Genomic DNA, 16,838 nt, shown 5'->3' with positions numbered 1-16,838 from the left:
CCACAGCTATTGAGAGAAGAAAAGGCAGAGAGCAGACAAGTTGTTAGAGGAAAATACACAAGCCAGACAGAGCATTTCTCTTCCGTGTTTTAAATAGACCTCTTTGAGACATAGCAGACCCTTGAGTCTCTGTGTCCCTTGATTGTGGCTCTCAATGGTACTGCTCGTGTCACTGTCCTTAAGAGTGAGTGGCAGGGCCAGGAGGGGGCGGTTCCCTCTGTCCTTCCTCGCCCCTGCTACCAGCATTCAGCCCTCTCCCCACCCCCAAATACTTTTAAGTGGGAATTTTGCCTGGTCCTTAGAGGAATCTTCTAAAAGCTGGTCAGTGCTATAAATAGAGCAGTGGGTTTTCAGGCACACACCACTGAATTAACTAAACAAAGAAAACACTTATCAAAGGCCCTCTGCCCTCTGCTTGGAATTAGTGTAAAATTAAGACCTAAAACACAAATTTGCTCTTTATGCTGACATCTAATAGGCTTCATTCAGAAACTCTCTTGATTTGTAATTTGGGTTATTATTTGAGAGTACTATGTACGGCATAAAGTAAGTTCATTAAAAAGGACAAGTAATCACATTTACATGATTATCAGCATATAAGCCTCGCTAAACCTGGTCTACACTCTTGCCGAGGGGCTCCTCTGAGAGATTCCAGTCTTTCAGCAGGTCTAAATGCCTCACCCTACAACAGGATTTTCTGCCCCGATAAGGACTACTTCCCCAGGTATAAAGCAGTCTCCTGACTCTACCCAGGAACTTAAAGAGGAATGAATAGAAACTCCCACCCCTACACAGGTTGGGAACTTAGGCTCCATTCTTCCAGAAAGCTCTCCCCGGCATTGTGCCTGAGTGCCTACCTGCTGTCCCACTTTCTAAACAAAACCATTTTTAGGAAAAGGAAAAGACAAAAGTTAGCTCTGGGAACAAGAACTTTTGGAAGCAAATTGATGTTACGCATCATCTCCTGCAATAATTGTGTACTTTTCAACGCTGCGTGCAGATGCAGCTGTTGCTCTTTTAAATCCTAAATTCTCTGGGATTACTTCCACATACTAGGAATCGGGAGGTATTTGTTGAAAAAAAAAAATATGAAATTGACAGGATCCTCTCTGAAAGGAAAACTCTTTGATACCCAGAAAATACACTCCTTTATTTAACTCCTTTTACATCTGCCTCTCTGTTTATCTAGTTGACTGAACGAGACACTCTCCTGTGGATAGAAGAGCTCTCTTTGAGCTCATCTACCCTAACACCACCTGTGGCTAAGCTTCAACATCTGCAGGCTAATGAACTCCAGAGCCCCAACAATCTGGATAACTGCCCTTCCTTCCTTCCCCACTTTGCACGGTGATGATATAATTGTGGCCAGCTTGGTCCTCCTGGCTACAACTTGACCGTTGATGAAGAGCTTAGTTCTCGCAGCCTCAGTTTCCTTATCTGTAGGATGGGAGTGTTGTAAGGTTTAATGAATACACATAAATCGCTTATAATCTGTGGCACGCAGTAAAGTTAGCTTCGATTATTTTTTTTGCTATTCATCTTTTTGTCTCTCTCATCTCTTGCGCTTTTGTGTTTAGCTTTCCTTGTCTCTGTATTTATTTTCTACCCTTACTTCCTCATGCCCTTCCCTTTTTTTTTTTTTTTCTATCATCTCTTTCTTCCTCACTCATTAACTGCATAGGATAGAAAAATACAAGAGCTTTTGGGCGATGCCAATGACATGAGCGAAAACCTAGAGTCAGAAATGAGTCAGAAGTGAACGGGGTGCCAGGAAGAGTCTGTCAGGGAAAGAGGTGCTCACTTCTTGTGTGGGGTGGGCCAGATGGAAACAGACCGACGACCCTGGGCATTTTCTCCACTTCGCCTACTCGGGGGCTCATCACCACCACCACCACCCCCCCCCCCCCCCGTGTACATGTGTATGTACATCGCTCCTTCCTTCCACTGAATTCTCTCCCTCCACCCAGGCCTTGCAGGACCCTTCTCTCTCCTTATAGGGAATATGGATGGAGAGCGGAGCCCCAGGAAGTTCTAAAAACTGAAGAGCAAACCACCCAACCCCCACTTTACCCCCATCACCTATCCATCTCCCTGTCCCCTCCCCATCTGTCCCCTTCCATCTCCTTCCTATTCCCCTCCCCTCTCTTCCCCAGCCTCCTACCAACTTGACTTTTCTCTATAGCACTCACCATTGGCATGGTCCATATTTACTTTTGGGTGCTTGCTTTCCCTTTACTGGCTGGAAACACTCCCTCTGGGGCTGGGAGAAGGGATTTGTGTCTGTTGTCCTGCAGATAGCCCCATGTCCAGAACAGGGTCTGGCCCGGAGCAGGCTATCCATATTGGTTGAAAGCACATACAGCAGACATGGCGTAGTCCCATCTACCTAAGATGGAGCATTGTCTCCCCACCCCCCAACCCACCCTACAGCCTGCCCTCAGTCATGGCTTGTTGGTGTACTCAAGTCCTTCCAGCTCTGGGCCCTTGCCAGGGTCAGCAGACTGTGCCAGAGAGATGAATCATATCAAGGTGTGCCAGGCCAGTCGTCATTCCCCATCTGGCCAGCAGGTGTGGCTGGACAGGCTACCCGGTGCCTTACACATGGGGCTAGCAGAAAAGACACAGGCCCAGGCTTACCCTTCTTTTCTCCACTTCGGGTATGGTGACTCTCAAAAGTGGCCTGGTCTGGACATAAGCAAAATGGTTTCTCAACATACCCTGTTATGTCCTCCACTCTGTAGACCCTCTTCCCATATACACCACGTGTCCAAGCATGCTCAAGCAGCACGCTCCTTCTGTGCGTGCCTACCTGCCCCATGAGATCCTGGACACCAGGACCGGAAGTCCAGGAGGCTGAGTATGCCCTGAAGCTAGGGCCAGAACACCTGTCCATGTGCAGCTGCACCACCGCTGCCCAGTCTGGGTGATGTGGCCCATTTCCAGTTTCTCTGCCTGTCATGGCTTTTTGCATTCTTATCAGTCCAGTGGGCATTTGCTTTGGAACCAGACATTTTTGTTTTCCATATGCAAACCCCCTCTCTTTCCCTCGTTCTCCTTAACCTCATAAAAGTGTGTTAGCCCACTTTCCCCACTCTTTTGTCTGTCTTTCCAGCAGCAGAGCCTGGTGGAAAGAGGATAGATTTTGACAGCAAAACCAAGAGGGACTCCTGGCTTAGGCCACACACAGGGGAAGTGGCTTGGTCAAGCTGCTTCCTAAATGTAAACCATGTACTAACGAGCCTGACCCACAGCAAGTGCTTAGCTGTAACTAATTTTATGTTTTGTTTTATTCCAAAAGATGTATAATCGAAAGGTGCTATTTTAAATGACTAAATGACTGATTCTGGCATGTTAAGTCTAGAGAAATATTCCTTTTGTGTTTTGTGAGTAGAAAAATAAAAACACCAATGATCCCTGTCCATAGTAGCTGGATATTTTTCAAAGTTCTAGGAAGAGGAAACTATTTAGACAGACATTTTTTTTTTTTTTAATTCGGCAAATTTGGACTGAGGGCCAGTTATGAGCCAGGCATTACCAGGTACAAGAAAGCCCGTGGGGACTTAAGAATGTGACCCTTCTTCTACAGGATGGCTTTCAAGTGGAGTGGTTTTGCTCCCCCTGGGGACACCTGGCAGCATCTAGAGACATGTCTGATCTTCACAACTGGGATGTGCTCCCGGGGTTTCTAGGAGAAGTCGGAGATGCTACTGAGCATCCCACGATGCCCGGCCCAGGCCTCACGTCATCAGAGCCGGGGTTGAGGAAGCGTGCACTCGATGATGGAGGAGCCCTGGAGGGTTTAGGGGGGAGGGCGGGGGGGGGGGGGGCAGTGAAGTGTCAGAGGAAGGTCAGTGCTCATACCCTCATAAACCCGAGAGGAAGTCAGCACAAGAATCGATCACTTTATGCAGTGGGGAGATTCCCATAAAGCTTCATGGCGGTCCATTTTAGACATTAAATCCTATTTTAAAGGTCATAGGATGGCTGCTGAGTAGACACATCTGGGGGTGAGTGGTGCCCCGACGGAAAAACCCAGCTCTCTGGCAACATCTGCTAAGCAGGCCTCTCAGGGCAGCCCAGTCGCCCGTCCCTGACGGAGCGATTCCCCTCAGCTGTTCCGCTCCCGTCTGAAAAGGTTCACTTCAAGGTCAGTATTTCATCTGATCTTGCAAGAGGGAAAAGTCCAGAGTTTAACCTAATTTCCCAGGAGTTCAATGTCACATGATTCTGGCAAAAGCAGTAGATGACAGGAAAGGCCCTTGGCTGAGCTCGGCAGGGGGCCCAGCGTTGCTGACCCCCTGGGGGCGGGGGGAGCAGAGACAAACTGCCCGCCCTCCAGCTCTGGGGCTAATTCTGGGCAATGGCCACCCCCACCCCAAACCCAGTGACTTGTAGCTGGCAGTGACTTGAGCCACTTCTGGCCCCCTTCTTCTGTGCATCTAAAGCAGCTAAGACAAACTTGCCTTTGACCCAAAGAGTCCTTTTCAAATCAAAGCAAAATAAAGTTCTCCTGTTTATTTATATCATTAATATGAATAATAAAAATGACCAACTGAGGTGATAGGGTTTTAGTGTATAGAAGTGGCTCTCAATCGGGGTCACTTTGCCGCCCTCCCCCCCAGGAGCACATTTGGCACTGTGTGGAGACATTTGTGGTTGTGCCAGCCGAGAGGGGCTGCTGGCATCTAGTGGGGAGACGCCAGGGGTGCTGCTAGATGTCCTACAATGACAAAGATTTATTCAGCCCCAAATGGGGCCACCAAATCCAGCCACCAAACTCCAATTCCCAGTCTGGTGAACTCCTGTCCAGCCCTAAATGGTCATAGCGCCCACGTTCAGAAACCTGGATGTAAACTGGCACGGAAAAGCAACAGTACTCAAGGGTCAGGCATCCTAAATCGCACGGTCTTTTCCTTGCAGTCTAGAACGTGGTCTGAGCCAATTACACACTTGGATGGTGTCTACACGGACCCATCAAAACATACTTGTTATGAAGTCACCAGGGAATACCGCCTTCCAGACTCAGCAGATGTGAGACCAACAACATCCTGCTCGTTTAGAGTCAAGTCAGGGGAAACTCCCGAAACGCCTGAGACTTTTCTGGACAACCCTGGCTCTTGTTTTTACTAAGTGGCCATTCCTGGGCTATTTGTCAAACATACCTTATCTCCTGTAATATCATCTTTTTCTGTTTGGTGTGGTTTTGGAATTCCAGGCAGACCAGGCCCAGTATAATGGTCTTGGACAGACATTCTTCCTGTCTGGGGTATTTTCTTCCTGTCTAGGGTATTTTAGTTACTTGCCCTTAAGTTTGCAAAGTGTTCTTTTTTTTTTTTTTTTCCTGAAAATATATTCTTGAAAATCAATAAACTTCACAGAATGGAAAAAGCTGATCAGTGATTTTTTCAAGATAGGTGTTATTTCACTGGGAGAGTAGCCATCATAACTCAACCCCAAATAAAATACATTCAGAGAGTGACATCAACATTACATAGAGCCTACTGTTTAGAGATTGTCCTTGTGGACCCAAAAGAAAATTGAACAATATATCAGCCATGAAGATAAACAGTGGCCCATCCCAAAGAGGAAATTAGGCAGTGGGCCTAAAATAATGTTTAACTAACTTTACGTTCCCCTCAGTCCCCATTTTGTTTTATTTCTGTGGGAATGTGTATTTGTGGGGACACAGAAGTTATTTGCTATTCAAAAAAAAATGTCTGCATTCGTTTGGATGGAGAAATGAGATCGAAGGCAGTGGGGAATATATCAATGAGAAAGGATGTTAGGAAATATGGGCAGGGCTAATAACCATGAAATGCAATTTTGATGTGCATAATTATTTTTTTAAATATGCCAAAAGTGAAATCTTAGAAAATCTATGGTTGGCATATCTTGTATTTTTCCTGAAACATTCAGTAGGCTAGTTTCTGTTTTGTCTATGTAAACATTATAGCTAGTCACCAAACTTCTAAATATTGTATTTTCATTTTTACCCAAAGGTATAGAGATATTTCCCATGTGATTTCTTATCCACTGGAGATGATGCAGAAAGAAAAAAAATCATCACTCCTTTTTTGCATGACCTGCAAGGAAAGAATGTCTTTCAAAATCCAAGCCCACCCTCACTGACCTTTAGCTAGTCTGTTTCCTCTTCTTGGAATGTCCTCCCTAAGTTATCTGTCACCCCCAGTCAACACTACTCCCCCACCAAACTCCATCTTTCCCAGTCTGGTGAACTATCCATCCTTCAAAACTCTGTTCAACTATCATTTTCCCCAGACCTCCCAGAAAGAATGGACTAAAATCTCTATTATACTTCCATAGGATAATTATTTATGTTGTCTGTCAATTCTTTTTTTTTTTTTTTTAAATATTTTATTTATTTGACAGAGAGAAATCACAACTAGGCAGAGAGGCAGGCAGAGAGAGAAGAGGAAGCAGGCTCCCTGCTGAGCAGAGAGCCCAATGCGGGGCTCGATCCCAGGACCCTGGAATCATGACCTGAGCCGAAGGCAGAGGCTTTAATCCACTGAGCCACCCAGGCGCCCCTGTTGTCTGTCAATTCTTGTAGATGAATTCCTTGAATGCAGGGAGGTCCGTGCTCCTTAGATGTATTTAACTTTGTATATCCAAGGACTAGTGCAGTGCCAGGTTCAAAGTAGGCAATCAGCATGTAAGTATGGGATAAATGAGTGAATAATGAGTGGGTGGATAGGAGGAGGAAATAGGAAATAATTCATCTCTCTGACATCTTTTTCCTACTTATCTCTAATGCCACTTCTGAGCTAAACCAGCTCTCCACCTAGGTGTGATTTAGTTCTGACCTCTGTACTGTGTGCTACTGGTCTGTTTGCCCATCCTGTAATGTTTTACTTTTTTATAACTATAGAAGTCTTGATATATCCTCAGATGTGTTTTCCTACATTCTTCTCCTTATTCAAAATTATTATGGCTAGTCTTTTGGCTTTATTCTTCCATATGGATTTTAGGGCCATCTTGCCAGGTTTTGTGAAAAACACCATGGAGATTTTGATTGAAATTGTATTAGATTTGTAGATTTATTTGGAGGATAATTGACATAATTATAATATTGAGCATTGCTATACACAAATATAGAATATCTCTTTTTATTTTATTTTCTAATTATTTTAGATTTTGTTGTAAATGAAGTCTTTAATTTTATTTTTCAGTAAAATGTGTTATTGCTTATTTATAGTAATGCTGCTGATTTCTTCGTATTGCTCTTATATCAAGCAAATTTGATGGCCTGTTTCTTCTTTCAATTATATATCTCTTTGTCTTGTTTTATTATGCTGGCTAAACTCTATAGGATATAATGCCCAAGAGAATCATTCATAGACAATCATCTTTTTGCAGACTTGAAATTATTCTTACTCTTTCACTTTTAAATGTGAGGACTATTATGTGCGTATCAGAGATAACTTTAATCATCTATTTTTAGGAGAGTTCCCTCTATTCCTGGATTGCTCAGTGTTATTGTTATGAATGGATGTTGAATTTTATTGATTGTTGGTGTTCTAATTTCTGAAATGATTATGTGTGTTCTCTCTCAATTGTTATTGTGAATATTAGTGATATGTTATCTACCTTAAATTCCTGAAATAAACCCACTTGGTCATGACATTTTAAAATAATACTGATCCATTCAGTAAGATTTTTTTTTAGGATTTTTACATTTATGGTCATAATGAAGTTGACCTATAATCCTACTTTCATGTCCTTGTATAGTTTTTAAGTCAAAATTATATTCATAAAGTGAATTCTGGACCTTCTTTTTTTCTCCTCCAATCTAGAATAGTTTATATCATTTAGAGATGATTTGTTTGTTAACGATTTGATAAAACTTGGGGCGTCTGGGTGACTCAGTGGGTTAAGCCTCTGCCTTCAGTGTGATCTCAGGGTCCTAGGATTAGGTCCCACATCCGGCTCTCTGCTCATCAGGGAGCCCGCTTCCCCCTCCCTCTCTGCCTGCTTTTCTGCCTACTTGTGATCTCTGTTAAATAAATAAAATCTTTAAAAAAAAAAAAAAAAGATTTGCTAAAACTTAAGAAAATCATTTGTGATCTTTATTTGATGATAAAATTTTTACTACAGATGCAATTAATGGATATAATTGAATGTAGGTTTTCTATATTATTTGGGATCATTTTTATAACTGCTAATCTTTAAGAAAATTATCCACGTCATAGACCTTACAACTTTGTTAGTGTAAATAAAGCTAGTATTCTCTAGATTAGTATTTCCTATCTTCACTGAATTTGCATTAGGTTCTCTTTATCACTTGTGTTTTTCTTGATCAATCTTGCCCAAGTTTTGCCTATTTTGAAATATTTTAAAATTACCTTTTAGGGTTTTATTTTTCTTTTTATCTTTTCTTTCTATGTCGTCATATTCTGTAATAATACTATTTTTTGTCTCACTTTGTTATTTCTCTAGCTTCATAAATAGTATACTTGTTAATGTTCAACCTTTATTTTTAATATATGCATTTAAAGTTTCTGTACCCCATAAGGAATGTTTTATTTGTCTTTTGATTCCAAATATTTCTATTAAGATTTTTTTCTTTGCTGAATTTGGAGAATTATTTTAAGTTTCCAAATATGCTGGGGTTTGGGTGTTTACTATAGGTCTTTAATTTTATTGAATTAAATAAAATTAAATTGAATAGTCAGAATATGGTCTCTAGTGTATCAGTTCCTTACTATATGTTGAGACTTGGTTTGTGGTCAGTTTGCGTAAACATTTCATGCATTGTTTTGAAAGAGTGCCTATCTATGACTTGTTGCATATGAGGTCCTTTTTATACCCAGTATATTAACTTTTATCTATTTGATCTATTAATTTCTGTGAATAGATATTAAAATTGTTATGATTATGGATTTGTCAATCTCTCCTTGTAATTCTTTCCATTTTTGCTTTATATTTTTTGAGAAGTGCATATTTTATATTTTTGTCCTGTACATAACAGCAAAGGATTGTTATCTTTCTTTTAAGATTTTATTTATTTATTTAACAGAGAGCGAGCGACACAGCAAGAGAGGGAACATAAGCAGGGGGAATGGGAGAGGGTGAAGCAGGCTTCCTGGTGAGCAGGAGCCCCATGCAGGGCTTGATCCCAGGACCCTGGGGATCGTGACCAGAGCCGAGGGTAGATGCTTAACGACTAAGCCACGCCAGTGCCCCAGGATTATTATATCTTTAGAGTAAAATTAAATCTCTAATTATTATGTAATGATCTTTTTCACTAATAAAGAAAATATATTTTTTATATCAAGATATTTGGGGTTTCTATTGGCTAGCATTTGCTATGTATGTTGTTTCTAGCCCTTCACTTTCGACATTTCTATTACATTATGTTTTGAGTGTATTTCTTGCAAGAGTTTTTTGAATATCTGAAAATTTCTGTCTTTTATTTGATGTTAGGACCATTGATACATGTTGTGATTAGAAATGAATAAGGACACTGGGTGTGATGCCAAAACAATGAACACTGTTATGCTGTAAATAAACAAATAAAAAAAAAATTTAAAAAGTGAATAAGGATTCCCCCTCGACCATCCATATTTACTGTGCTTTTTTTATGGCTTTGTTCCTTCTTTCTTGCTTTTTATTGGTTTGATCAAATCTTTCTTTTTCCTTACACATTTTATAGGTCCCATCCCACTCTTTATGCATATACACAAAATTCTAATACATGTGTTATTAACTCAAAATCTTCCTTAGTTAATTAGCAGCTCTACTTACATACCCCAAATGATGAGAACCGTAGAATGCCTTAACATTTTTAAGCCCCTCCAATCTTCCATGCCATTTTTTCAGTTTGTTTTTAAGTCCCCTGAAATTAGTCATCTTGTATTGTTTTATGCAGACAAAGCTTGATTAGATCAACCTCTGTTGCTAATTTCTAGCCCACCATGGCTTCTTGAACCCTGTTCTTTCCCACTAGGTTCAGAATGCTTCCTACAGACATATATATCCCATTGTATTTCTCTGAGCAAGGATCTGTGAGTAAACACTCTTGACATTTGTCTGGAAAATATCTTTGTTTCATCCTCACTCTTGAATAATAATTAACTGGGTATAGAAGTTAGGTTGGCAGTAATCTTCTCTGAGCACTTTGATGAAATGTTTCCATAATCTACCAGCTTCCTTTTTTTGAAGAGAACTGTTTTCATCATAATTGCCATCCTTTTGTAAAAATAACCTATTCGGGTTCTTTTTCGTTTGGGGTTTTTTGGTTGTTTTTTTAAAGATTTTGCTTTTCCTTTGGTATTCTGCAGTTTCTATGTAATCTATATAGTTTAGATAATTTTTCAGTTTACCAGAATTGAGACTCACTTAGCTTTTCTAAATCTGAAGATGTGATTTTGCTAATTCTAGAAAGATCTAAACTGTTCCTCTTTTTGAATATTCCATATATGACCCAATGCCCAGCATCTCTCAGCTTTTCAAGATCAATCAAGATCAACCTTCATTCCTTCGCTTCATTTCCAGTCTCTTGTACATATTACATCAATTCCATCCACAAGTGAATATGCCCTAATGTCTCCCATATTTTATTTAAAAAATAAAATAAAATTCTCCCATATCTCTGTATCTCCCTGGAGCTGTTTCGTTGCTCTGCTGGACATCATAGCCAAACTTAACAAATTTGCGTCCACATTTCTCCACTTCCCTACCTTCCATTTATTCTTCATGTCACTTAAGTACGAATTTCGCCCTTACTGATCCAAAGAGACTGCTCTTGCCAAGGTTACTAATAACTTCATGTGTCTGAATCAGTGTTCAGTCCTCATTTAACTGGACCTCTTCCCAGAATTGAACATGGTTGACTACTCCTTCCCTAAAATACTCTTCACCTTTTGGCTTCTGAAGCACTTGACTCTCTTGCTTCTAACTGTTGGAGCACAGAGGACTTGGGTTGAGCTCTATTTTCTTCATTTTTTACCCTCTATGCCTAATAGTTTTTATCCATTTACACAATTTTAAGCATTTATTTGTCAGAGGTAGCCAAATGTATAGATCCAGCCCTCTCTCCTCCTCTGAGCTATTGAATTATGTGTGAATTCCTACTTGAGCTCAACACATTTAAATTTAAACTGGCCAGAGCTGAATTCTTGAATTTCTCCTCCCCCCGCCAAAAGAGAATTTCTCCTTTCTTCCTGATCTCAGCAAATGTTATCACCATCCACTTGGTTTTAAAGCTAGAATCTAGAAGTCATTCTTCATTACTTTCTCCCTCAAAGATCCATATTTATTCTGTTATAAAGTCTTATGAATTCTGTCTTTAAAATATGCCTCACATCCTTCCACTTCCCATTTCCATTTCCAACTCCATCACCCTGATCTTGGCCTCTCTCCTTTCTCAAGCAGAAACTACCAACTAGATTCTGAATCTCTTTCACTATGAATACTCTTCCATCTGTTTTCAACATGGTGGTCAGAATATCCTTTCTTTCTTTTTTTTTTTAAACCATTATCCTATTTAAAATCCTTCAGGAGCTTCTTACTGGACCTAGATTAAAAGAAAATCTATGCTCATTAATGAAACTTTCAAGGCCATTTCCTACCTTCAACCTCAGCCAGGTCCCTCTCCTCATTCTGGTGTTCTGGCCCTCACTGGCCTCATTCTTCAGTCACACCAAATTCTTTTGCTCCTGTAGGACCTCTGTAGACTCCTCCTGCCTGGAATGCTCTCCAACCTTGCCCCTACCAGACTGGCCCTTCCCCTCCTTCAAGAGGTCACTTCCCAAGAGAAGCTTTTCTGACCACTATGGACAACACTGAGAGACTCTTAAGTCTCTCTAGTAACAAAATTTTTTTTCTTTTATAGCCCTTGTATGATTTTATTTTATTTTATTGATCTTGCAATTTCAATAGTATATTAACCATCAGCTTTGTTGCCATAATTAACCAGCACCATCCCTTTAGAGCCTTTCTAGTAAAATAATACTAAGAAACCTTTGATTACTAAATTTAGAAAATCTTCAACTGCCAGTAGAACCCCTTACTGAGGGATTCTTTAAAGACCATGTTTAATCTGAGGAGGCCTCTAAATGAACCGTGGCATCTTGGCTCTGTGTGAGAACATGTGCTCCCTGGGATAGATTCTCTGCATTCCGACGAGGAGGCTTTGTCATATCTTAGTGCCATTTCCTTACAGCGTAATTACCCTTTTTTAGTAAAAACAATTCCAAGAGGTTGTTTTTTTCCCCCATTGTTTTTCAAAGCAGAAATAGTATACTGGACAGTTTGCATGTGACAAACTAAAATACCAAAACTTAGTTTTGTTGCGTAGAAACCATGGTCGTGGTTTACTTTTAATTTTAATTTAATTTAAAGTTTAATTTTTTAACTTGCTCACTCTGTTTGCCTTTGCAAATCTGTGAGTTCCAGGAGGAGGGAACCAGGTCTGTTTGGTTTGCCACTTTACATATATACAATTAGTGGCATGTGTACCCAAAGACCTCAAAGTGATGCTTTTTTTAAGTAGAGCTCTGATGAGCATCTTCCCAAATTGTACCCATAGTTGCCATTCTCGTATTTTTTTGTATTAACCAAATTTAGCATACTGAGTCATTGAACATTACCTCTGAAACTAAAAATACACTGTATGTTAATTAATTGAATTTAAATTTTAAAAATTAAAATAAAAAAAAAAAGTAGCAGACTGGCCTCCCAGTCTGTTAAAAAAGATAATATTTTCTGTATTTCTTTTACAGTTAATGGAGGCTTTAAACTTTGAAAATTCTTAGTAATATCTCACAATATTTTAATTTTGTAAAAATTCAAAACATTTTCACATGGGTTTGTATGTCTCTGAGTAGACTGCCTGTGGTGGTTTTGGTTTACACTGGCCACATTTGCTTTCAAGGAATCCCTAGTTCTGTGTCTTGAAGCTCACTGGTGCTAGAGAACATGTACTTTGTTTTGTTTTTGTTTTAAATGATGACTTAATACATGGTCCGTTCACAAGAGGACCTGTACCTGAATAATTAAAGATAAAACCATCCTTACCTCATGATATTCAAAATATTGAACTGGCTGGGGCACCAACCAATGAGATTCACAACTGGGCCAATCAGAGAGGATTTTCAAGTTACACATTCATAGGCCACACCCGTAGTGCTGAATCTGGACCCTGTCTCTGGGGAAGGTAATTCTGTAGACCCTATCAGTAGCTTTCATTTCCGCCAACTCCCTCATTTTTTTATAATGCCATTTTTTTTGGTTTTAGGTTTATTTGGTTTTTGTTTGTTTGGTTTTTTTTGGGAAGTGGCTCAAAGCCTTGGAAGCTTCTAATTTTCCCATTATCATGTCTTATTTATACCTGTCTGGATATTCTACACATGGAGGAACTTTGGTCAAAAGGATGCAATAATTGAGTCCTGCCTTCCAGAACTTGCAGAGCTAAATGCAGGTTATGGTGACCGGCCCAGGCTATCTTGGGTTCGTCCACACGGTGCCTTGTTTTGGGTGGTAAGAGTCTCATTCCTTAGCTGAGGGCATGGCCCTATAATCTTACTGCTGCTCCACATTCCTTTGTAACTCTGGCCTGGGGCACAGTGAATCCGTAGAGGATTTTCAGAGATCAAAGCATATCTCTGTTTTCTCTGGTCTGTTTGTAACTCCACCCACTAGAAGGAAAAGGCCCAGTGAGGGATGCTCACTCCCACTGAAGTCTTCATTTCTTGATATCATCTATGTGTTTCATGTCCAAGGCTACCTGCCTTCATATAACTGAATTTTCTGACATTTTTCTCCTTTTTGGATCACAGGTCCACACATTCCGAGGCCCGCACTGGTGTGAATACTGTGCCAACTTCATGTGGGGGCTCATCGCCCAAGGGGTTCGCTGCTCAGGTAGACACAGACCTTCTTTCTTCATCCTTTTCCATTTATATAAAGTGACATAATGTTGAGCTGGAGATCATTTCTCCAGAGTTGGAAAACAGATCCAGATTAGCTCAAAAGTCTACCTTTCTGGAAGGTTCAAGTCATCTCTCTGCTTAATGGAGAGACTGTTCTGGGTGTCTGCTGGAATGAAAGGGAGTATCAATTTTATGCAAGCAAAGAAAAAAATCCAAGCAAGTATATTTCCTTATGCACCTACCCACCACCCAAAAGAGGCAGTGGTCCTTAAAAGAAAAATAAATCAATTCCAATGGAATGGCAAAGATAGAGAAACCACATCCCCACTTTACTACAAAAGGCAAGGCATGAAAACAGAAATACTGGTGAACCTTTCCCACACACCAGGCATTGAGCTAAGTGCTTTCTATCATGCCATGTAGTCTCACCAACAGACCTTAAAGACATGCAATTACTCTTCCCACTGAACAGATGAAGAAACTGAGGCTTAGAGGCCATCATTAATCGCTCTTGGCCACATAGTAAGTGGTAGAAAATTGATTCAGCTCCAGAACCCATGCTCAGAATTTTTCTGCTATCAGATTAGCTATGCAACTAAAGACCTTGATTGGATATCGCATATTTTCAAAGCACTTTGAAACCTTAGGTATTTTTCCACCTAGAACTAGATGCCCACACCCAGTGCTAACAGCACATAGCACATCTTATTAAAATACAGCTAACAAAAGACCAAAGAATTGCCAAACTCATGTTTAACTGGGCGGAATTTATCTCACCACACTTTTTCTGGCAGGCAGTCCTGCCAGGAGCAAGAATAGCCTCCCATAGTATACTGATTTTCTACCAACACCATGACTGATTTCTTCCTTGCTACTAGGGTATTATTTTTTTAAAATAATTTTTAGGAAGCATTTAAAATAAAATAAGCTAATGACACTACATTAAGATAAGCTATTTGACCATACTGCCCATTTGGGTTCACAGGACTGTGGGACCTTAAATCCTTTCTCTGCTCAGAAGGGGCTACCTTAGCTTCTACAGTGTAGATACAGCAATCATCAGCGGTGGTACCAGGATGGGTCAAAGTAGTGCTTGTATATGTGGTTTAAGGCTACTTGCCCCCATCACAGATCCAGGAGACAAGCAACAAACAGGCTCAGAGGCAGCCTGTCCAAGAATGTTCCAGATACCCCAATTAACACAAAAGACTTCTCACCTGGGAGTTACAAAGCACCTCACAGCTCAACCACTGTGTTAAGTGGTAGACTATCTGAATCACCCAGTGGTCATTAATTCGGTCTGTCCAGATTACACCTACCAGAAATATCCTAATTGCTAGTATTATCCAATTTGAGTAGTAAATCAGTCCAAAGTCAATATTATATGAGAACAAAACTCTGGAGTTTGGATTAGCTGTGAATAGCAACTTTCTCTGGGGTCAAAACATTTTTGTTTTTTCTGTTGTTGTTTTTTTTATTTTTTTTTGTTTGTTGTTTTTTTAAATAAAATATATTCTGAGGTGATAATGTTAATATTCTCCAGTGGCCACTGTTTGGCCTCCTATTTCCTCTGAGCAGCAGGAAAATTGAAACTTGGTCATTAAAGGTTAAGAATAGCCATCACTCCCTCTCAACTCTCAGTATTTTACATATTTTAACTATTTTTTATTTGAATCAGACCTTATTTTTAGCATATGGAATTGTAGTAGTTTGCAAATACTGAATATTTGTATATATTACAAAACATCGTAATTTTAATGATATGCCAGTATTTAACTCTACAGAAATCCACTGTTGCTTCAGATCTTAATCTTAAATTGAAGTTTATAAGGAAATTTAAAATGGAATTATCATATAATCCAGAAATTCCACTTCTGGATCTATACCCAAAGAACTGAAAGCAAGCACTCAGACAAATATTTGTACATCTGTGTTTATAACAGCATTATTCACAATAGCCAAAAGGTAGAAGCAATCAGAGTGTCCCTCAATGGATAAACAAATTGTGATATATCAATACAATGGGATATCACCCAGCCTTAAAGAGGAAGGAAATCCTGTCATATCTTGTAATGTTAATGAACCTTAAGGACATCATGCTAAGCGAAATAAGCCAGTCACAAAAGGACAAATGCTAATGATTCCAGTTACATGAAGTATCTACAGTAGTCAAACGCATAGAAATAGAAAGTAGAATGTGGTTGCCAGGGTCTAGGGAGTTATTGTTTAATGGGTAGAGTTTCAGTTTTGGAAGTGGAAGGTTCTGGAGATGAATGGTGGTCAGAGTTGCACACAATATGAAGGTACTTAATGCCTCTGAACCGTACACTTAGAAACGGTAAAAATGGTAAATTTTGTATTATGTGTATTTGACCACAACTTTAAAAACTTGTTTTAAATGAAGTTTACAAGAACGTAGTAAAGCTTACTAATGAAATAACAGAATAGCTGGCCGGGTATCCTTGTATTTTCTCACATATTTGCTGTTTCCTTTACTCGCATATAGTTTTCACCACACTTCAGAGTTTAGAGAGACGCATTTAGCTGATCCTTATGATAATCCCAGGAGTAGATCCTGTTATCATCCTTATTTTACAAAAGAGGATCCAAGGAAGAAAACAAATCAGTTCTATTTGGTTCAGTTGGCCCAAATTCACAACTACAAATTGATCTATCAAAATACTATTGAAGTTTACTTGAGCTTTGTTGAATTTCTCTTGTTGATAAAGCCATGATGATTTAGAACTGTTTTTTTTTTTTCTTTCGAAGGAGGGTAGACAGAACTCAGTCTAAAAATTACATGCAAATGATGTAATGATTCAATTATCATATGGTTTCACTTATTTCTGGAGCATAAGGAATAACACGGAGGACATGGGGAGATGGAGAGGAAAAGGGAGTTGAGGGAAATTGGAAGGGGAGATGAACCATGAGGGACTGTGGACT

General features: G+C 39.9%; 1 protein-coding gene across 1 annotated transcript in view; it reads left to right on the top strand.

The window, feature by feature from the left end:
- Positions 1-16,838, top strand: part of CHN2 (chimerin 2) — a 304,945-nt gene that overhangs the window by 272,859 nt on the left and 15,248 nt on the right. The window contains exon 8 of the mRNA XM_046021506.1: positions 13,800-13,884. Coding sequence (XP_045877462.1) covers positions 13,800-13,884 — 85 coding nt within the window. The remainder of the gene's footprint in view (positions 1-13,799; positions 13,885-16,838) is intronic.

The sequence above is a fragment of the Meles meles genome, chromosome 10 (assembly GCF_922984935.1).
Source record: "Meles meles chromosome 10, mMelMel3.1 paternal haplotype, whole genome shotgun sequence".
In the NCBI taxonomy this organism is placed as follows: Eukaryota; Metazoa; Chordata; class Mammalia; order Carnivora; family Mustelidae; genus Meles; species Meles meles.
The sequence above is the reverse complement of the archived record's forward strand: the minus strand, read 5'-3'. Positions and strand labels throughout refer to the sequence as shown.